Genomic DNA, 24286 nt, shown 5'->3' with positions numbered 1-24286 from the left:
TAGACATAGCCCAGCCCATCAGAGGGCCAAGACCCAGCTTCACCCACCAGTGGACAGGTACAGGCCTGTCCTGCCAGGAAGCCTGCACAAGCCTCTAGACCAGCCTCAACCACCAGGGGCCAGACACCAGAAACAAAACTATGATACCACAATGCAGGCCCTACCCTACCCTGGGACCAGCTGGACCTGCCCACTAGCAGGCCAAAGCAAACTTCCAGACATCCTGCTGCATCAGGAACACCCTCTCCCTGCAACGATCTGAAAAAAGCTCTGGGGTCCCTGGGACCTGCAGCCAGACTCCAGAAACCAACTCCGCCTGCTAGTGGTCTGGCACTAACCCCAGGATGTGGCTTCACCTGCCAGTGGATTGGCAACAGCACCAGAGTCTTCGGGACCCTGCCTCGCCCACCAGTGAGCCAGCACTAGCTCCATGGCCCCCTAAGATTCCACAGCCAGTCACATCATGACCAGGCCCCACTAAACAACAGCCAGCAGCACCTGCACAAGGCAGGTCCTGGCAACTAACAAGACTAGGGGCCAGGCTGCCCACAAAGTCAGCCCCCACAACAGAAGGACCTATGCAGACATCTTAGGGGGAACCCCCAGCGCATAGAGCTTGGGTGACAAGAGGGGAGTGCACTGCTGGGACTCACAGGATGCCTCCTACAGAAGACCACATCTCCAAGATCGAGAAACATAACTTACCACATACATAAAAATACAAACAGCAACTTAGACAAAATGAGGAAGGAATGAAGATAGAACTCCAGAAGAACTATGTGGAGATGGGCAATCTACCTGAGAAAGAGTTCACAGTAATGATCATAAAGATGATCAAAGAACTTGGGAGGAGAATAGATGCACAGAGTGAGAATTTAGAAGTTTTAAACGAAGAGTTAGAAAATATAAAGAACAACCAAACAGAGATGAAGAATACAATAACAAATGAAAAATAATAAACTAGAAGGAATCAATAGTAGACTAAATGATTCAGAAGAAAGAATATGTGACCTGGAAGACAGAGAAGTGGACATCACTGCCACTGAAAAGAAAAAAAAAAAAAGAAAAGAAATGAGGACAGTTTAAGAGACCTCTAGGACAACATCAAGTACACTAATATTTACATTAGAGAGTCCCAGAAGGAGAAAAGAGAGAGAAAGGGCCCAAGAAAATATTTGAAGACATAACAGCTGAACACTCCCTATCCTGGGAAATGAAACAGTCACCCAAGCCCAAAAGTGCAGAGTCCCATAGAGGAACACACAAAGACACATTGTAATCAAAATAACAAAGATTAAAGATAAAGAGAGGATACTAAAAGCCACAAGGGAGAACAACAAATTACAGGGCAACTCCCATAAGGCCAGCACAAAATCTATAGGCCAGAAGGGAGTGGCATCATATACATAAGGTGATGAAAGGGAAAAACCTACCATCAAGAATACTTACCCAGCAAGGCTCTCATTCAGATTTGATGGGGAAATCAAAAGGTTTACAGACAAGCAAAAGCTAGAAGAATTCAGTACCACAAAACCACTTTATAAAAAATGCCAAAGGAACTTCTCTAGGTGGAAAAGACGATGTCACAGATAAAAACAAGAAAATTAGGGAAGGACAAAGCTCACCAGTAAAGGCAAACATACAGTCAAGGTATGAAATCATCCACACACAAAACTAGTAGTGAGGTTCAAAGACAAAAGTAGTAAAATCATCTGTATCAACAAGCAGTTATGGGATACATGAAACAATTAGATGTAAAATATGATATCAAAAACAGTAATAGTGAGGGCAGGAGAATACAAATGAAGGGTATGTAAAACATCTTTGAAATGAACAGACCACCAACTTAAAAACAATCACATATATAGAGACTGCTATATAAAAACCTCATCGTAACTACAAACCAAAAATATGATATATAGAAAACAAAGAAAAAGGAATCCAAACATAACACTAAAGTTGGTCAACAAATCACAAAAGAGAACACAAGAAAAGGGAAAAAAGATCTACAAAAACAAATCCAAAACAATTAACAAAATGGCAATAAAAAGATACATATCGATAATTACCTTAAATATAAATGGACTAAATGTTCCAACCAAAAGACACAGACTGGCTGAATGGATACAAAAAAAAGACCTGTAAATATGCTGCCTACAAGAGACTCACTTCAGTTCTAGAGACACAGATGGAAAGTGAGGGGATAGAAAAAGGTATTCTACACAAATGGAAATGAAAAGAAAGCTGGAAGAGCAATACTTATATCAGACAAAATAGACTTTAACATGAAAACTGTTACAAGAGACATGGAAGAACACTACATGGAAGAACACTACATTATGATCAAAGGATCAATCCAAGAAGAAGACATAACAATTATAAATATATATGGACCCAACATATATATTTACATATAGGTCCTTCTGGGACTCTCTAATGTGAATATTAGTACACTTGATGTTGTATGTGAATATTAGTACACTTGATGTTGTCCCAGAAGTCTCAAACTGTCCTCATTTCTTTTCATTCTTTTTTTCTGTTCAGTGGCAGTGCACCTTAACATACAAGGCAAATATTAACAGATATAAAAGGAGAAATTGACAGTAAGACAATAATAGGGGTCTTTAAAACCCACTTACATCAATGGACAGATCATCCAGCCAGAAAATCAATAAGGAAATGCAGGCCTTAAATGACACATTAGGCCAAAGAAGTTAATTGATATTTACAGAGCATTCCACCAGAAAGCAGCAGAATACACATTCTTTTCAAATTCACGTGGAGCATTCTCCAGGATAGATCACAAGCTAGGACATAAAGCAAGCCTCAGTGAATTTAAGAAAACTGAAATCATATCAAGCATCTTTTCTGACCAAAACACTACGATACTAGAAATCAACTACAAAAATAAAACTTCAAAAAAAACACCTAAGAACACATGGAGACTAAACAATATGCTACTAAACAACCAATAGATCACTTAAGAAATCAAAGAGGAAATCAAAAAATACTTAGAGATAAATGAAAATACTACAATCCAAAACCTATGGGATGCAGCAAAAGCAGTTCTAAGAGGGAAGTTTATAGCGATATGAACTTACCTCTCAAATAAACAATCTAACCTTACACCTAAAGGAACTAGAGAAAGAAGAACAAACAAAACCCATAGTTAGTACAAGGAAAGAAATTATAAAGATCAGAGCAGAAATAAATAAAATAGAGACTGAAAAACAATAGTAAAGATCAGTGGCATTAAAAACTGTCTCTTTGAAAAGAAACAAAATTGATAAACCTTTATCCACTCAACAGGAAAAAAAAAAGAGGGCCAAAATCAACAAAATCAGAAATGAAAAAGAAGTTACAAATGGCCATAAGAGACTACTTCAAGCAATTATATGCCAATAAAATGGATAACCTAGAAGAAATGGAAAAATTCTTAGAAATGTACAATCTCCCAAGACTGAACTAGGAAGAAATAGAAAATATGAACAGACCAATTACCAGTAATGAAATTGAATCAGTAATTAAACTCCTAACAAACAAAAGTCCAGGACCAGATACCTTCATAGGTGAATTCTACCAATCATTTAGAGAAGAGGTACCACCTCTCCTTCTGAAACTATTCTAAAAAAACTGCAGAGGAAGAAACACTTTCAAACTCATTCTCTGAGGCCACCATCACCCTGATACCAAAACCAAAGATGCCACAAAGAAAATTACAGGCCAATATCAGTGACGAATATAGATGCAAAAATCCTCAACAAAATATAAGCAAACTGAATCCAACGATACATTAAAAGGATCATACACCATGATCAGGTGGGATTTATCCCAGGATGCAGGGATTTTTCAATATCTGCAAGTCAATCAACCTGATATACCACATTATCATGTGGTTTTTATCCTTCAATTTGTTAATCTCAATAGACACAGAAAAAGCTTTTGATAAAATTCACCATCCTTTTATGATTAAAAACTCTCCAGGAAGTGGGCATAGAGGGGAATATACCTTAAAATAATAAAGGACATATATGACAAACCCACAGCTAACATACTCAACTGTGAAGAGCTAAACACATTCCCTTTAAGATCAGGAATAAGACAATGATGCCCACTCTTGCCACTTTTATTCAAAAGTTTTGGAAGTACTAGCCATATCAGAGAAGAAAAAGGAATAAAAGGAATCCAAATTGGAAAGGAAGAAGTAAAACTGTCTCTGTTTGCAGATGACATGATACTATATATAGAAAATCCTAAAGATGCTACCAGAAAACTACCAGAGTTCATCAATGAATTCGGTAAAATTACAGGATACAGAATTAATACACAGAAATCTGTTGCATTTCTATACACTAACAATGAAATATCAGAAAGAGTAATTAAGGAAACAATCCCATTTACTATTGCATGAAAAAGAATAAAATACCTAGGAATAAACCTACCTAAGGAGGCAAAAGTCCTGTACACCAAAAACTATAATATGCTGATGAAAGAAATTGAGAATGACACAAACGGAAAGATATAATGTGTTCTTGGATTGGAAGAATCAATATTGTAAAAATGACCATACCTCCCAAGGCAGTCTACAGATTCAATACAATCCCTAGCAAATTACCAATGGTATTTTTCACAGAACTGAAACAAAAAATTTTTAAATTTGTGTAGAAACATAAAACCCTGAAATGCCAAAGGAATCTTGAGAAAGAAAAACGAGGCTGGAGGAATCAGGCTCACTGACTACAGACTATACTACAAAGCTATAGTCATCAAAACAATATGGTACGGTACTGACACAAAAACAGACACATAGATCAAGGAAGAGGATAGAAAGCCCAGAAATAAACCCATGCAGCTATGGTCAATTAATCTATAACAAAGGAGGCAAGGATATACAATGGAGAAAAGACAGTCTCTTCAATAAGTGGTGCTGGGAAAACTGGACAGATACATGTAAAATAATGAAATTACAACATTCTGTAATACCCTATACAAAAAAAAAAAAAAAAAAAAACTCAAAATGGATTAAATGCCTAAGAGTGGATACTATAAAACTCCTAGAGGAAAATATAGGCAGAACACATAAATTGCAGCAATACTTTTTTGTATCCATCTCGTAAAGTAAAAGAAATAAATAAAAGCAAAAATAAACAAATGGGACCTAATTAAACTTAAAAACTTAAAAGCAAAGGGAACCATCAATAAAATGAAAAGACAACCTACAGAATGGGAGAAAATATTTACAAATGATGTGATTGACAAGGGGTTAATTTCTAAAATATACAAATAGCTTATACCACTCAATGTTGAAACAAAACCAAATACCCCAATCAAAAAAAATGAACAGAAGACCTAAATAGACATTTCTCCACAGAAGACATACAGATGACCAAAAAGCACATGAAAAGATGCTCAACATTGCTAATTATTAGAGAAATACACATCAAAACTACAATAGGTATCACCTCACACCGGTCAGAATGGTCGTCATCAAAAAGTCTACAAATAGGGACTTCCCTGGTGGCACCGTGGTTAGGAATCTACCTGCTAACACAGGGGACATGGGTTTGATCCCTAGTCCGGGAAGATCCCACATGCCATGGAGAAATTAAGCCCATGCGCCACAACTACTGAGCCTGCATGCCACAACTACTGGAGCCCGTGCTCTGCAACAAGAGGAGCCACCGCAGTGAGCAGCCCATGCACCGCAACAAAGAGTAGCTCCTGCTCACTGCAACTAGAGAAAGCCTGCACACACAGCAATGAAGACCCAACACAGCCAAAGCAAATTAAAAAAAAGCTCTACAAATAGTAAATGCTGGAGAGGGTGTGGAGAAAAGGGAACCCTCCTATGCTGTAGGTTGGAATGTAAATTGGTAGAGCCACTATGGAGAACAGTCTGGAGGTTCCTTAAAAATGTAAAAACAGTTACCATATGATCCAGCAATCCCACTTCTGGGTATATATCTGGAAAAGATGAAAACTCTGGCTGGAAAAGATACAAGCACCCCTATGTTCATAGCAGCACTATTCACAATAGCCAAGACACGGAAGCCACCTAAATGTCCTTTAGACAGATGAATGGATAAAGAATACATGATACACAGACACACACACACACATACAATATACAATAGACTACTACTCAGCTATAAAAGAATAATGCCATTTGCACCAACATGGATGGACCCAGGGATTATCATACTAAGTGAAGTAAGTCAGACAGAAAGACAAATATCACACGATATCACTTATACATGGATTCTAAAAATATGATACAAATGAACTTATTTATAAAACAAATAGGCTCACAAAGAAAACAAGCTTATGGTTACCAAAGGGGATAGCAGGGCTGGGGGAGATAAATTAGGAGTTTGGGATTAACAGATACATGCTACTATGTGTAAAATAAACAACAAGGAACTACTGTATGGCACAGGGAACTATATTCAATATCTTGTAATACCTATAATGGAATAGAATCTGAAATATACATATATATAAATAACTGAATTACTTTGCTGTACATCTGAAACACTGTAAGTCAACTGTACTTCAATTTAAAACAAAACATTCGGGCAACAGAACCAACTCTCAGTTAGGTGGGACGTGGTCACTCAGTGCCTTACACAGTAATATTTCAACTATGACACTCTGGCTTATTAATCTCTAATAAAAACTTTCTAGTCATCATTCTCAGAAAATGCTCTTTATTCATTCACATATTATTGCATTTAATGCTCACTTCATACCCATGAACAGAGGAAGAGAAAGATAATTCCTTCACAGATGAAGAGTTTGAGATCCATAACAAAGTCCTTCTTCCCAATTAACAGCGAGTAAACAGAAGATCAAAAACCACCTCTGCTTTCAGCTCTCCAACTTTACCCTTCTTTCTTGAAGACAGTGTTCAGCCCTCATTTTCACATGTTTATTGTTATTAAAAATATCTTTAGCAACAAACTTAAAGTATAACCAAAAATCCATACTTTAAAATGTAAATAAATTATATTTACATATAATTTTTCACATTAACTCATTCAAACTGTAACTGTTATATTACAGGTGTTGGTTGAAACATCTAAGCATCTTAGCATTTTGTCTTCATATCATGCAAACTAAGTCCTAACCACTTTCAACCACTACTGATACCAGGAGACATTCCACCAGTAATTATTCAATTGGAAAATTTCATTGAAACAATCTGAATAAATCATTTTTGCTGCAAGATTACATCCACTAAAATGTCATGAAAACGAGTAGGTAAGTAATAAACAAATTTGCAAATTGTGTTAAAGGTCAGGCCCACTATTAACATGGACTAAATCAATCTCAATAAAAGACATTTTTAAAATAAGAAAAAAATAATTCAAGTGGCCCAAATACATATACTTTGTTACTATGATTAATTACATGGGCATCTGTATTAGGATTGGTAAAAGCAGCATGTGGAAGAAGAAATAAGGTACAAGACCTAGGAAAACTACTCGAAAGGAACAAGGCTAAGATGGTCACTCAGAGAATGGGCAGTATTTCCTCCTGCTGGGACAGGTGAAAAGGAGAACCAGTGTGTGTCTGTGTCATGATTATTCAAGTCTACACCTCATCCCATGAAGTGTAGCTTGGGCTGCAGTTAACAGAATAAACAAATTGTGACTAGCACAATTTTTTTTTTTACATCTTTATTGGAGTATAATTGCTTTACAGTGGTGTGTTAGTTTCTGCTTTATAAAAAAGTGAATCAGTTATACATATACACATGTTCCCATATCTCTTCCCTCTTGCGTCTCCCTCTCTCCCACCCCTCCAGGTGGTCACAAAGCACTGAGCTGATCTCCCTGTGCTATGCGGCTGCTTCCCACTACCTATTTTACGTTTGGTAGTGTATGTATGTTCATGCCACTCTCTTGCTTTGTCACAGCTTACCCTTCCCCCTCCATACCCTCAAGTCCATTCTCTAGTAGATCTGTGTCTTTATTCCCGTCTTACCCCTAGGTTCTTCATGACATTTTTTTTTCTTAAATTCCATATATATGTGTTAGCATATGGTATTTGTCTTTCTCTTTCTGACTTACTTCACTCTGTATGACAGACTCTAGGTCCATCCACCTCATTACAAACAGCTCAATTTCATTTCTTTTTATGGCTGAGTAATATTCCATTGTATATATGTGCCACATATTCTTTATCCATTCATCCAATGATGGACACTTAGGACAATTTTGATATAACACCATTCTTAAGAATATATTATATTTTATCAATCTTTTTCTCACATGCACAAACACACACACAGTCATAGAGGTAATTCTGAAACAAGGAGAAAATCAGAACTCACAGTTTACCACAAATGCACACCATCCAACTCAGAAACCCAGGTGCTCCAGAATCCACAGAAGGCATGAAAATGGTGCTCAGAGAGCACCATTTTCAGCTCTGGTTTTTGCTTTTTTGAATGGTGACCCTAATATCCTTTTCCAGTTCCAGTAAGTTTTGGTAAAATTTTTCAGCAGTGTCTTCATCTAGGTCTATCTGGAAAAGAAACAAAGATGGGGATGACTACGAAGGAAAAATGAAATGAATAGTATTTGAATAAAAGGGAGCCATTTAAATAACACAGGTAAGAGAACCCAAAATAGGGCCAGTTGGAATGGGCTGTGGTGGCAGCCACGTGGGGAATGTTAGGAATCCTGAGGACACATTAACTCTCCATCCAAACTCTAACACTCACCAAGCCTACTGATGCTTCCCTTAAATAGCAAGACTGAAAGATCTGAGCTTTGCTGTCTCCCCTAACTGCTGTGTACCTAGTAACAGAAGACACCAAACATCTGTGATATAAAAAAGGCCAAGAGAGGAAAATCAAGAATTTTTTTTTTAATTCCAACTGCTACTTACTTCCTAATATCCACATTCTTTAGTAAAAGAGCCCTGATCTTAGCTGAGCTCACAGCCCTGCAGATGAAAGACTACATTTCCAGCCTACACTGAAGTTAGTGGTACCAGGTGACCATGTTCTGGCCAATGGGATGTAAGTGGAAGTGTGGTATGGTACCTATCCAGGACTCTCTTTAAAAGGAATGGGGCACCCCTTTCCTTCTCCCTTCTTCCATGCTGCTTCCCTGAGCTATAAGGATGAGGGCCACACCTCAGGGATGACTGAAGGAACCTGGGCACCTGATAATTTGCAGAGCTGCCAGGCCAGCCTAAGGTTGCCTCTCCAAACTGCTTTACATGCGAGAAACCTAAGCTTTTATCTTGTTTAATCCACTATTATTTTACACTCTTCTCTTTTATGTAGAAAATCTAATTTAACTTACACACTGTACGTAAAAGCAAACTTTCAGCCCCTATAAAGTGTTTGTTATCTCTTTCCAAGTCAACACAGAGCCTAAACTTAAAAAAAGCCTCTTTCTTCATGAAGCTAAAAGGCTAAAAAATGAAAGAAAACTTTATAACATTTTGGAAAAAATATTTCTATTCGTTCAATCATATTAGTGTTTTTTCATGTTGTAACTGGAAAAGACATTATAGCTCTCTTTAGTTCAACCCAACCTTTAAACAGAGCAGAGAGCTGACTTCCCAAAATTAATCAAAGGTTAAAACATATTCTGCAGTGCTGGGAAAATGGCAGAAGAGTAAGACGTGCAGATCACCTTCCTCCCCACAGATACACCAGAAATACAACTACACGCGGAACAACTCCTACAGAACACCTACTGAATGCTGGCAGAAGACCTCAGACCTCCCAAAAGGCAAGAAACTCCCCACGTACCTGGGTAGGGCAAAAGAAAAAAACAGAGACAAAAGAATAGGGACGACACCTGCACCAGTGGGAGGGAGCTGTGAAGGAAAGGTTTCCACACACTAGGAAGCCCCTTCGCGGGCAGAGACTGCGGGATGCGGAGGGGGGAGCTTCGGAGCCACAGAGGAGTGCACAGCAACGGGTGCAGAGGGCAAAGCGGGGAGATTCCCGCACAGAGGATCGGTGCCGACCGGCACTCACCAGCCCAAGAGGCTTGTCTGCTCACCCTCCGGGGCGGGCGGGGCTGGGAGCTGAGGCTCGGGCTTCGGTAGGAGCACAGGGAGAGGACTGGGGGTGGCGGCTTGAACATAGCCTGAAGGGGTTAGTGTACCACGGCTAGCCGGGAGGGAGTCCGGGGAAAAGTCTGCACCTGCCGAAGAGGCAAGAGACTTTTACTTCCCTCTTTGTTTCCTAGTGCGCGAGGAGAGGGGTTTAAGAGCGCTGCTTAAAGGAACTACAGAGACGGGCACGAACCGTGGCTAAAAGCACGATCCCCAGAGACGGGCGCGAGCCGCGGCTAAAAGCACGGACCCCAGGGACAGGGGGGAGATGCTAAGGCTGCTGCTGCCGCCACCAAGGGGCCTGTGTGCGAGCACAGGTCACTATCCACACCCCTCTTCCGGGGAGCCTGTGCAGCCCGCCACTGCCAGGTTCCCAGGATCCAGGGACAACTCCCCCGGGAGAACGCACGGCGGGCCTCAGGCTGGTGCAACGTCATGGCGGCCTCTGCCGCCGCAGGCCCGCCCCGCACACAGTGCCCCTCCCTCCCCCCGGCCTGAGTGCGCCAGAGCCCCCGAATCAGCGGCTCCTTTAACCCCTGTCCTGTCTGAGCAAATAACAGACACCCTCTAGAGACCTACATGCAGAGGCAGGGCCAAATGCAAAGCTGAGCCCCTGTGAGCTGTGAGAACAAAGAAGAGAAAGGGAAATCTCTCCCAGCAGCCTCAGAAGCAGCGGATTAAAGCTACACAATCAACTTGATGTACCCTGCATCTTCGGAATACATGAATAGACAACGAATCATCCCAAATTGAGGAGGTGGGCTTTGAGAGCAAGATCTATGATTTTTTCCCCTTTTCCTCTTTTTGTGAATGTGTATGTGTATGCTTCTGTGTGAGATCTTGTCTGTATAGCTTTGCTTCCACCATTTGTCCTAGGGTTCCATCCGTCCTTGGTTTTTTAATTTTTTTCTTAATAATTAATTTTAATTTTAATAACTTTATTCTACTTTACCTTCTTTCTTTCCTTCCTTCCTTCCTTCCCTCCTTTCTTTCTTTATTTCTTCATACTTCTACTAATTCTCTCTACTTTTTCTCCCTTTTATTCTGAGCCGTGTGGATGAAAGGCTCTTGGTGCTCCAGCCAGGAGTCAGGGCTCCGCCTCTGAGGTGGGAGAGCCAACTTCAGGACACTGGTCAACAAGAGACCTCCCAGCTCCACATGATGTCAAACAGCGAAAATCTCCCAGAGACCTCCATCTTAACACCAGCACCCAGCTTCACTCAACAACCAGCAAGCTACAGTGCTGGACAACCTATGCCAAACAACTAGCAAAACAGGAACACAACCCCACCCATTAGCAGAGAGGCTGCCTAAAACCATAAGAAGGCCACAGACACCCAAAAACACACCACCAGACGTGGACCTGCCCACTAGAGAGACAAGATCCAGCCTCATCCACCACAACACAGGCACTAGTCCCCTCCACCAGGAAGCCTACACAACCCACTGAACCAACCTTAGCCACTGGAGACAGACATCAAAAACAACGGGAACTACGAACCTGCAGCCTGCAAAAAGGAGACCCCAAACACAGTAAGATAAGCAAAATGAGAAGACAGAAAAACACACAGCAGATAAAGGAGCAAGATAAAAATGCACCAGACCTAACAAATGAAGAGGAAATAGGCAGCTTACCTGAAAAAGAATTCAGAATAATGATAGTAAGGATGATCCGAAATCTTGGAGATAGAATGGACAATAGAATGGACAAAATGCAAGAATCAGTTAACAAGGACCTAGAAGAACTAAAGATGAAACAAGCAATGATGAACAACACAATAAATGAAATTAAAAGTACTCTAGATGGGATCAATAGCAGAATAACTGAGGCAGAGGAACGGATAAGTGACCTGGAAGATAAAATAGTGGAAATAACTACTGCAGAGCAGAATAAAGAAAAAAGAATGAAAAGAACTGAGGACAGTCTCAGAGACCTCTGGGACAACATTAAACGCACCAACATTCGAATTATAGGGGTTCCAGAAGAAGAAGAGAAAAAGAAAGGGACTGAGAAAATATTTGAAGAGATTATACTTGAAAACTTCCCTAATATGGGAAAGGAAATAGTTAATGAAGTCCAGGAAGCACAGAGAGTCCCATACAGGGTAAATCCAAGGAGAAATACACCAAGACACATATTAATCAAACTGTCAAAAATTAAATACAAAGAAAGCATATTAAAAGCAGCAAGGGAAAAACAACAAATAACACACAAGGGAATCCCCATAAGGTTAACAGCTGATCTCTCAGCAGAAACCCTACAAGCCAAAAGGGAGTGGCAGGACATACGGAAAGTGATGAAGGAGAAAAACCTGCAACCAAGACTACTCTACCCAGCAAGGATCTCATTCAGATTTGATGGAGAAATTAAAACCTTTACAGACAAGCAAAAGCTGAGAGAGTTCAGCACCACCAAACCAGCTTTACAACAAATGCTAAAGGAACTTCTGTAGGCAAGAAACACAAGAGAAGGAAAAGACCTATAATAATGAACCCAAAACAATTTAGAAAATGGGAATAGGAACATACATATCGATAATTACCTTAAATGTAAATGGACTAAATGCTCCCACCAAAAGACAGATTGGCTGAATGGATACAAAAGCAAGACCCATACATATGCTGTCTACAAGAGACCCACTTCAGACCTAGAGACACATACAGACTGAAAGGAAGGGGATGGAAAAAGATATTCCAGGCAAATGGAAACCAAAAGAAAGCTGGAGTAGCAATTCTCATATCAGACAAAATAGACTTTAAAATAAGGACTATTAAAAGAGACAAAGAAGGACACTACATAATGATCAAGGGATCGATCCAAGAAGAAGATATAACAATTGTAAATATTTATGCACCCAACACAGGAGCACCTCAATACATAAGGCAAAAACTAACAGCCATAAAAGGGGGAATCGACAGTAACACATTCATAGTAGGGGACTTTAGCACCCCACTTTCACCCATGGACAGATCATCCAAAATGAAAATAAATAAGGAAACACAAGCTTTAAATGATACATTAAACAAGATGGACTTAATTGATATTTATAGGACAGTCCATCCAAAAACAACAGAATACACATTTTTCTCAAGTGCTCATGGAACATTCTCCAGGATAGATCATATCTTGGGTCACAAATCAAGCCTTGGTAAATTTAAGAAAATTGAAATTGTATCAAGTATCTTTTCCGACCACAACACCATGAGACTAGATATCAATTACAGGAAAAGATCTGTATAAAATACAAACACATGGAGGCTAAACAATACACTAATTAATAACGAAGTGATCACTGAAGAAATCAAAGAAGAAATAAAAAAATACCAAGAAACAAATGACAATGGAGACACAATGACACAAAATCTATGGGATGCAGCAAAAGCAGTTTTAAGGGGGAAGTTTATAGCAATACAAGCCCATCTTAAGAAGCAGGAAACATCTCGAATAAACAACCTAACCTTGCACCTTAAGCAATTAGAGAAAGAAGAACAAAAAACCCCCAAAGTTAGCAGAAGGAAAGAAATCATAAAAATCAGATCAGAAATAAATGGAAAAGAAATGAAGGAAACAATAGCAAAGATCAGTAAAACTAAAAGATGGTTCTTTGAGAAGATAAACAAAATAGATAAACCATTAGCCAGACTCATCAAGAAAAAAAGGGAGAAGACTCAAATGAATAGAATTAGAAATGAAAAAGGAGAAGTAACAACTGACACTGCAGAAATAAGAAAGATCATGAGAGATTACTACAAGCAACTATGCCAATAAAATGGACAATCTGGAAGAAATGGACAAATTCTTAGAAATGCACAACCTGCCAAGACTGAAGCAGGAAGAAATAGAAAATATGAACAGACCAATCACAAGCACTGAAATTGAAACTGTGATTAAAAATCTTCCAACAAACAAAAGCCCAGGACCAGATAGCTTCACAGGGGAATTCTATCAAACATTTAGAGAAGAGCTAACACCCATCCTTCTCAAACTCTTCCAAAATATAGCAGAGGGAGGAACACTCCCAAATTCCTTCTAAGAGGCCACCATCACCTTGATACCAAAACCAGACAAGGATGTCACAAAGAAAGAAAACTACAGGCCAATATCACTGATGAACATAGATGCAAAAATCCTCAACAAAATACTAGCAAACAGAATCCAACAGCACATTAAAAGGATCATACACCATGATCAAGTGGGGTTTATTCCAGCAATTCAAGGATTCTTCAGTATACGCAAATCTATCAATGTGATAAACCATATTAACAAATTGAAGGAGAAAAACCATATGATCATCTCAATAGATGCAGAGAAAGCTTTTGACAAAATTCAACACCCATTTATGATAAAAGCCCTGCAGAAAGTAGGCATAGAGGGAACTTTCCTCAACATAATAAAGGCCATATATGACAAGCCCACAGCCAACATCATCCTCAATGGTGAAAAACTGAAAGCATTTCCACTAAGATCAGGAACAAGACAAGGTTGCCCACTCTCACCACTCTTATTCAACATAGTTTTGGAAGTTTTAGCCACAGCAATCAGAGAAGAAAAGGAAATAAAAGGAATCCAAATTGGAAGAGAAGAAGTAAAGCTGTCACTGTTTGCAGATGACACGATACTATACATAGAGAATCCTAAAGATGCTACCAGAAAACTACTAGAGCTAATCAATGAATTTGGTAAAGTTGCAGGAGACAAAATTAATGCACAGAAATCTCTGGCATTCCTATATACTAATGATGAAAAATCTGCAAGTGAAATCAAGAAAACACTCCCATTTACCATTGCAACAAAAAGAATAAAATATCTAGGAATAAACCTAGCTAAGGAGACAAAAGACCTGTATGCAGAAAATTATAACACACTGATGAAAGAAATTAAAGATGATACAAATAGATGGAGAAATATACCATGTTCTTGGATTAGAAGAATCAACATTGTGAAAATGACTCTACTACCCAAAGCAATCTATAGATTCAATGCAATCCCTATCAAACTACCACTGGCATTTTTCACAGAAGTAGAACAAAAAATTTTGCAATTTGTATGGAAACACAAAAGACCCCGAATAGCCAAAGCAATCTTGAGAACAAAAAACGGAGCTGGAGGAATCAGGCTCCCTGACCTCAGACTATACTCCAAAGCTACAGTAATCAAGACAGTATGGTACTGGCACAAAAAACAGAAAGATCAATGGAACAAGATAGAAAGCCCAGAGATAAACCCACGCACATATGGACACCTTATCTTTGATAAAGGTGGCAGGAATGTACAGTGGAGAAAGGACAGCCTCTTCAATAAGTGGTGCTGGGAAAACTGGACAGGTACATGTAAAAGTATGAGATTAGATCACTCCCTAACACCATACACAAAAATAAGCTCAAAATGGATTAAAGAGCTAAATGTAAGGCCAGAAACTATCAAACTCTTAGAGGAAAACATAGGCAGAACACTCTATGACATAACTCACAGCAAGATTCTTTTTGACCCACCTCCTAGAGAAATGGAAATAAAAACAAAAATAAACAAATAGGACCTAATGGAACTTCAAAGCTTTTGCACAGCAAAGGAAACCATAAACAAGACCAAAAGACAACCCTCAGAATGGGAGAAAATATTTGCAAATGAAGCAACTGATAAAGGATTAATTTCCAAAATTTACAAGCAGCTCATGCAGTTCAATAACAAAAAAACAAACAACCCCATCCAAAAATGGGCAGAAGACCTAAATAGACATTTCTCCAAAGAAGATATACAGACTGCCAACAAACACATGAAAGAATGCTCAACTTCACCAATCATTAGAGAAATGCAAATCAAAACTACAATAAGATATCATCTCACACCAGTCAGAATGGCCATCATCAAAAAGTCTAGAAACAATAAATGCTGGAGAGGGTGTGGAGAAAAGGGAACCCTCTTGCACTGCTGGTGGGAATGTGAATTGGTTCAGCCACTATGGAGAACAGTATGGAGGTTCCTTAAAAAACTACAAATAGAACTACCATATGACCCAGCAATCCCACTACTGGGCATTTACCCTGAGAAAACCAAAATTCAAAAAGAGTCATTTACCAAAATGTTCATTGCAGCTCTATTTACAATAGCCCGGAGATGGAAACAACCTAAGTGCCCATCATCGGATGAATGGATAAAGAAGATGTGGCACATATATACAATGGAATATTACTCAGCCATAAAAAGAAATGAAATTGAGCTATTTGTAATGAGGTGGATAGACCTAGAGTCTCTCATACAGAGTGAAGTAAGTCAGAAAGAGAAAGACAAATACCATATGCTAACACATATATATGGAATTTAAGGGAAAAAAATGTCATGAAGAACCTAGGGGTAAGACAGGAATAAAGACACAGACCTACTGGAGAACGGACTTGAGGATATGGGGAGGGGGAAGGGTGAGCTGTGACAGGACATGAGAGAGGCATGGACATATATACACTAACAAACGTAATATAGATAGCTAGTGGGAAGCAGCCCTATGTCACAGGGATATCGGCTCAGTGCTTTGTGACCGCCTGGAGGGGTAGGATAGGGAGGGTGGGAGGGAGGGAGATGCAAGAGGGAAGAGATATGGGAACATATGTATATGTATAAGTGATTCACTTCGTTATAAAGCAGAAACTAACACACCATTGTAAAGCAGTTATACCCCAATAAAGGTGTTAAAAAAAAAAAACATTCTGCAATGCATTTCTATGAAATGCTAATAAAATACTTTGGTTTATAGAATTAAACATTTTCTCCCCTTGGTAAACCAATTATTCCTTCAAGATCAATGGATAGTAAGTCCAAACAAATTCTGAGGGCCTAAAAGTAAGCTCATTAGTTTACAATAGAGTTCCCAAAGTGTGTTCTTTGGGATGATGTTAAGCATTATGTAAAATTTAAAGAGAAAAGAAAAAGTTGTATAGTCAAGAATAGCTTGCAAGCAGCAGGATGAAACACGTCACGCATATTTCTTAACTGTATCAACCTCTCAAAGCCTTTACTGGGCTAATGTGCATTGTGCATGTCTCTGAAAGAGGGACATATAATATGAAGCATTTCTCAAATTTACTTGGCTGACAAACTGCTTTCTGCAAATCTTCTCAAGGAACTATCCCACAAAAGGTATTTGGGAAACACTGGAGGTTCATAGGTTCATTTTCAGTAAACATATACCACGGGAAGCAGAGAGCCTGGTTCCCCTTAGACCTCAAGCTACTGACATAGACAAGATCACTGACAATTTTGACTCTGACTTAGCTAACTTATTTGCTTCAATCTAATTTTATTTTATGCCGATTCCTCCTCACAATAAGATAGGCAGTGAAAAATGGGAAGCTAAAGTAAACCTTACTCATGACAAAAATACAACAAAATTAGGACTTCACTGGTGGCGCAGTGGTTAAGAATCCGCTTACCAATCCACCTACCAATGCGAGGGACACGGATTCAAGCCCTGGTCCAGGAAGATCCCACATGTCTCAAAGCAACTAAGCCCGTGCGCCACAACTACTGAGCCTGTGCTCTAGAGCCCGTGAGCCACAGCTACTGAGGCCCGCGCACCTGGAGCCCGTGCTCTGCAACAAGAGAAGCCACTGCAATGAGAAGCCCGTGCACTGCAAGGAAGAGTAGACCCCGCTCGCCGCAACTAGAGAAAGCCCACGTGCAGCAACGAAGACCCAATGCAGCCAAAAAAAAAAAAAAACAACAACAAAATTAATCCCTTACAGGGTCAAAATAAAACTTTTTTCATTTTTCTAATATGTAACTAGGTTTATTTTTATTATTTATCTGGCTGTGCCGCATCTTGGTTGCAGCAGACAGGATCTTAGTTGCCGCGTGTGGGATCTTTAGGTGCAGCATACGGGATCATTTTTAGTTGTGGCATGCAAGACCTAGTTCCCTGACCAGGGATCGAACCCCGGCCCCCCTGCATTGGGAGTGCTGAGTCTTAACCACTGGGCCACCAGGGAAGTCTCCTGTAACTATGTTTAATTTCATTTTAGGTTACACAGAGTCTACAAAACACAGCATTCATTTTTTTTCCAAACTCCATCCCGTTCCTCCTCAAAACACCAGTCTATTAAAGCTAACAGTTGTCATAAGTGGAACTGAACACTCGAAGGGAAGCTAACTTCACTCAGAAAGATGCTTTATATTTCATCCAACTTGTGACACATTTCTTGAGCACCTGCCATGTGCAAGGGAACATGCTAGGAAAGGGGGTGCAATCCCCCCCTCCTCATGGAGCTTATCCTTGGACAAGGTGGCCCGCTACTGAATGAATACTACACAGAACTGGCATAAGAGGTCAAAAAAGCCTAGCATGAAAGCATCTGACCTGATGTAAAAGGTCACGTGAAAGCTGTGATCTTAAAGATAAACAGTAGAAATGAATCAGTAGAAAGAAGGGTAAGAGCAGTTTAGGTGGAGAGAAGGTGTGCCATGGCTGAGAGGCAGGAGAGAGCAGAAAGAAATGAAAACAGGCCCACGTGATGCCAGCGAGCGGAGACGGGAGGCCCAGGAGAGAGAAGCTGGGCAGCTGGTAGGGCTGGTCAGGAACCCAGCAGCAACCTCTTCAGTGAAACAAAGGAAACATTTACCTTTTTGGACGTTACGTAATTGCTTCCAAAGCCAGTGGTGGCACTCAGATATTTCACCAGAGGATCGAGAGACTCGGGCTTTTGGTGGAAAAGCCAGACCTGGAAAAGAAGAGGGTGTCAGTGATTCCTCTCTTCTGCCCAAGGTGAGTGAGGCTGGAGGGGATGTACAATCAGCACTTTACAGAGCCCCAGACAAATCCTCAAAGTCCTCCTGAACAGCATCAGCTCACTGTGATGCCTTCATGAACCACTACTATAATTCGAAGGAAGACAGTAGGGCAGCCTGCTTAATAGCATCCTGTGAAATTTTTATTTAAAGCAAAAAACCATATTTTAGCTGTCTCTTCTCTTAATCCCCAGATTAAAGTTCATGCCATGTGGTCTGGAGCTTATTCAGAGTGGATACTCAGCTCACGCCACAGTAAAGTATGGGTCACTGATGTGATATTTTATTAATAGATAAGCACACACACGTACAACTTTCAAAAGATGTACGTGGTAAAAAGTCTTCCTCCCCAACTTTCTAGCCACCCAGTTCTCCTCTCTGGAAGCAAACACTCATGCTACTGTTTTGTATATTCTTCTAAGGAAATCTATTTGCTTAAAAACATATATATCCATTTCTCTTACGCAAATGGAAGCAAAATATACACACTACTCCACACTTTGCATTTTTCACTTGAACAGGCCTTGGAGATACTTTCAAATCAGTATATGAAAATTTTATTCTCTTTTAAAGTAGCACAGTATTCCATTTCATGGATGTGCCACACTTTATAGAATCAGTTTTCAACTGCTAGACCTAGAGGTTCTTTCCAGCTTTTGCTATTACAAACCTCACTGTGATGAATGATGAATACATCATTCCATATAAGTTTGAGTACATCTATAAGATAAATATCAAAGATGGAATTGCTGGGTTAAGGGTATGTGTGTTTATTATTTTGAATGATCTTGTCAAAGAGTCCTTGATAGAGGCTATATGAGTCTACTCTCCCCCAGCAATGTAGAAGAGTGCTTATTTCCCTAGACCACTGCCAATAGAGTACATTATCAAACTTTCTAATCTTTGCTAATCAGAGTTGAAAAACAGTTTTTCATTATAGTTTTAATTCGCATTTCTCTTTGCAGGAGTAAGATTAGGCATCTTTTCATATGATTAAAACAGTTTCAAAACTCTCTGTTCATGTCCTTTGCCTATTGTTACAATAGGTTGTTTTTCTTGATTTGTTGAAGCTCCTTAGATATTAAGAAAATGTAACCCTTTATCTATGGTATGAGTAGCAGGTGTTCTTCCACTTTGTGGTTACTCTTTCGAGTATATGTGTAGTGAGAATTTTAGTCATGTAAAATTTTTTTACTTTTATTAAATCAAAATTTTCAGTCTTTTCTTTTATGGTTACTGGGCGTAGCTAAGCCTCCACACTCTTAAATTATTTTATAACTTCCCCGTTTTTGTTTTTTTTTTTGGCAGCACCAAGCAGGCTGTAGGATCTTAGTGCCCCACCCCCCGTATTTTTTTCTAGTAACTATATATTTTAATTTTTATGGATCTTTTAACTTACCTAGAATTTTATTTGACAGTAAGGTAAGAAGAAAAGATCCTAGTCTATTATTTTCTGAATAAACCATCTTTTCCCCATTGTTTTGGAAGGCCATCATTATCATATACCAAATCCCTGTATGCTATGGGCCTATTCTCAACTTTCTATTCTGTTCCATTGATCTGTCAGTTCACATGCCAGAACTATACTTGTTTCATTAAGATGGTCTTCTTTAAAATCTCAAATGCTGAAATACACAGAATCCTTTACAATAAGCCTTCTCTCATTTACTCCTATAATTCCTATTTTACAGTTAATAGTAAAAGGCTTAGATGAGTGAAAAACATGTGCCCAAGGGTTCACAGCCAGAAACTGGAGAAATGGAATTTGAACAGAATTACTGTAATTCTATAGTAATAGAATTATATATAGCACATTCTTAACCACCGTGCTTTAGGCCACTCAGGTTCAAACCATTTAAGGAGATAAAACTTATCCAAAGATTGAAGAGATTCTTGCTACACACGTGGTGTGCTCAAACCCTCATTTGTATCCACCAGCATATATAACCATCACTAAGTGGTAATTACCTCCCACCCATCCACACTGAAGGAAATTACAGCAGGGTCACAACAAACTTTTAAAACTGTGACACTGGGGTCATGCTGCTCATCTCATCCAAATCCAACCTATCCTTCAGAGCCCGGATTAAGCCCGACTCAGCAAGCAAAGCCTCCTCCAACTAGTCCAGCCCCCCTGTGATCCTCCTTTCTGATTATCCCTACAGTACTTGCCACCAGATGACAGAATGTCTTACTTTCTTGTCTATTTTCTCTATTCATTCTTTTTTTCTAAACATGACTCTAAGCTCCTTAGTAACTTCTAACTATTTTGACTTCTAACTAGATTTTGACTTCTATTTCCACACCACCGACACTCAATACATACTTGACCTCTAGACTTGATTTTCAGTGACATAAATGTGCGGAATGAGTGCCCTAAAGGACTATTCATTATCTTAAATAGTTTGACATATACCTTAAGAAATAATTAAAATTAGTTTAAAAGTACTTGCTTCTACTGTGTGTCTCTACAATCAATGCATTTGTTTCTGCAATGTTTACCAAAAGAAGAGTGCCAAGTCAATTCCCTTAACGTTTGCCTTAATTTCAATTCAGCCACGATTTAAGAATCTGTTAAGTATGAGCACTACAGTGCTAGGCTCTCGGGTTTTCAAGATGCCTAGCAAAAGTCCTGAGGGAGCTAAATGGAGTGAGGGAGACACACACACAGAACTGACTTTAGTACAATAGAATTTCAACCAGATGGTGTAAAGCACAGAGGACAAATAAATTTCATCTTGTATGATGATTCTGATCCATTAGTAGTGGATGTCGTTGGGCCTTGAGTTGAAAAACACTCAGAGACATCATTTATGTAAGCAGAACAGAGTATTATGATCCATTACTAATGTCTGCCATTGATGAGGAAACACATGCAATCCACACATGTGCGATTTAAGGAAACGAACTTGTTTTCTAATAAAGTAACAACTCGATTCTCGAATATTAACAGAGAAAAGAGAACCTTCCCATAAGGAAGTGGAGGTGGACTTTGTTGCCTCTACTCTTGACCCATGAAACACACCTTCTCCACAGGAAATCTCACACTGACTGCCCAGCCACCGTCTTGCTTTGCCTGCCGCTGCAGTATTCCACGCTGTGCTCTCCTCCGGCTGCTCATGTATTTTGCTTCTACAGAAGTGCTGTCCCCACAACCATGGTATCCAGTGCCATGAAACATACTAAACTTTCAAAGTTCACTCCTAATGCTCAGAACTTAGTCCTAAACAGGACCTTGATTATTCAGAGCTTGTTCTCTTATCTTTTCTGTTAAGATTGTTTCTAAACCAGTGAACTTACAGTCTACATCTGTGAAGTGAATACAATATATTAAAACTCTAGTAACATACCAGTGCTTCTGTTCCATTGTATGGTGTCAACGTGAAAGCATTTGCGAAAAAGCGGAACTAAGAAAAAGAAAACCATATTCATTTCGTGGTGGTTTAGTCACAAAAGCATTATTCATTTAAATATTAATAAAAGACAACCTGCATTTCTTATTATAGAGCATTTTTTAAGTTTCAAAAAATAAAGAAATCTAAATAAGAAATATCACTTAATCTCCATTACTCCAATCAACCACTTTTAACATGAAGGCATATTTCCTTCTCATCTTTTTTCTCTGCCTGCTATAATGGAGGGATATTTTTTTCCTGAGCTCTACAAGGAGGGACATTTCCTAAAAGCAACATTTTCTAATGTGTGCTGGAGGACACTGGTCCTGCAAGATGGTCAAAATACAAAACAAACAAGCAAAAACATGATTCTATGATCATACAATGCACAATCGTACACTTTTGGGGAACTTTTAATGCATCTGACTACATTAAAAGCTCAGAGAAATCCAGTTTGATATCGTTTAACTCGTTATTGACCGGGGGATTTTTGCAGAAACTAATGCCTGTAGCCGGTAATTTGTTATGAATATTGAAACGTCTCTAGTCAATAACGTTTGGGTAACAAAAGACGTATTAATATGTCTCTGAGACGTATATAACATATTAATGAGACATAATATACGTCTCAATAATGTGTGAACACAGGTTTCCCAAAATTATATAATCATAGAACTCTTGGGATCTATGGTGCATGACCAAAGAAACATTCCCTTAAAGAAAAGTGGACACTCAGATGGTGGTACAGTCGGAATATCAGGTAGTATGAAGCAGAGATTACATACTAAGTAACATCAAAACCCTTGAATGAAATGGAATTCTGCCACCTTTAGATTCAATTTCTTATTTCCCAACCCTTAAACACAACTTTTTGGTTCCAACTCGAACAGCTTAAGTAAACTAAGACAAGAAGTATTCATCACTTACCAGCCATATGATTGGCATGATCAACGTCCACACAAAGGGAGGCATAATTCCATATGTCAAATTGGTCAACACCGTACCTGGGCATGCTACACTGGAATACAGACCCTGGGAACACAGAGAGGGGTAGCAATTAATTTTAATTCAATATACTTTGAGTCACCTATGTGCTAGTTAATAAAGGAGATACACAAATGAGCCAGCAAGCCAGGGCATCAAGGATCTATGCTCTAAGTTGTCCTTGAAGCTGGGTAGACCATTTCAGTTTAAGAATCATGTACTGAGAACTCACTCTGAGAGGCACTCAGGATGCAAAAAATAGTAAGATAAAGTCTCTATTCTCAAGAAACTTAGAGAACAAAGAATAACCAAGCTTGAAGCTGGACGAGAAAAGTAGGACCTGGTTACCTGAGTTTTCCATGTTAATAGCTTAATTGAAGATCAGCTGACCAATCAAAATAAGCTGTGACAAAGCAAGAGAGTGGCATGGACATAGATACACTACCAAACGTAAGGTAGATAGCTAGTGGGAAGCAGCCGCATAGCACAGGGAGATCAGCTCGGTGCTTTGTGACCGCCTGGAGGGGTGGGATAGGGAGGGTGGGAGGGAGGGAGACGCAAGAGGGAAGAGATATGGGAACATGTGTATATGTATAACTGATTCACTTTGTTATAAAGCAGAAACTAACACACCACTGTAAAGCAATTATATTCCAATAAAGATGTTAAAAAAATAATAAGCAGTTAAGATAAAAAAAGACATACACAGTAAAGTCTTTGCCTGCAAGAAGTTTCTGATCTAGTAAATACAGACAACGAAACCTCAACTGTGTCTGTTTCCCTGCAGGTATATAAGGTCCATATCTCCAGCTTGAGTTGGGAGCTCCTGGCATCAGAGAGGAATGAGGGCTGTGTGTGGTTCCACAAAGACCTCCTCCAACTGAAGATCTCTAAATCAGGTTCTTAGCCCAGGACTCATCATTTTAGAAAGATCTGTTCTATAAAGAGAGCCCCAGTTAACATACGGCACGTATTAGTAATAGAAGAGGCCCTGGGTGGTCTTTAGGAATCCTTGGAGCACTGGGATTTGTTTTACTAGTTTATTTGG

General features: G+C 39.3%; 1 protein-coding gene across 1 annotated transcript in view; it reads right to left on the bottom strand.

Moving 5' to 3' along the window:
• Positions 1-8012: 8012 nt before the first annotated feature.
• HSD17B7 (hydroxysteroid 17-beta dehydrogenase 7) overlaps positions 8013-24286 on the bottom strand; it is a 31077-nt gene continuing 14803 nt past the window's right edge. Inside the window, exons 6-9 of the mRNA XM_079935291.1 lie at positions 23182-23286; positions 22210-22266; positions 18694-18792; positions 8013-8529 (exon numbers count right to left, since the gene is read on the bottom strand). Coding sequence (XP_079791417.1) covers positions 8428-8529; positions 18694-18792; positions 22210-22266; positions 23182-23286 — 363 coding nt within the window. The 3' untranslated portion in view covers positions 8013-8427. The remainder of the gene's footprint in view (positions 8530-18693; positions 18793-22209; positions 22267-23181; positions 23287-24286) is intronic.

The sequence above is a fragment of the Stenella coeruleoalba genome (genome assembly GCF_951394435.1).
Source record: "Stenella coeruleoalba genome assembly, chromosome: 1".
NCBI classification, from domain to species: Eukaryota; Metazoa; Chordata; class Mammalia; order Artiodactyla; family Delphinidae; genus Stenella; species Stenella coeruleoalba.
Note: the sequence above shows the minus strand (reverse complement) of the source record. Positions and strands in the feature narration are given on the sequence as shown.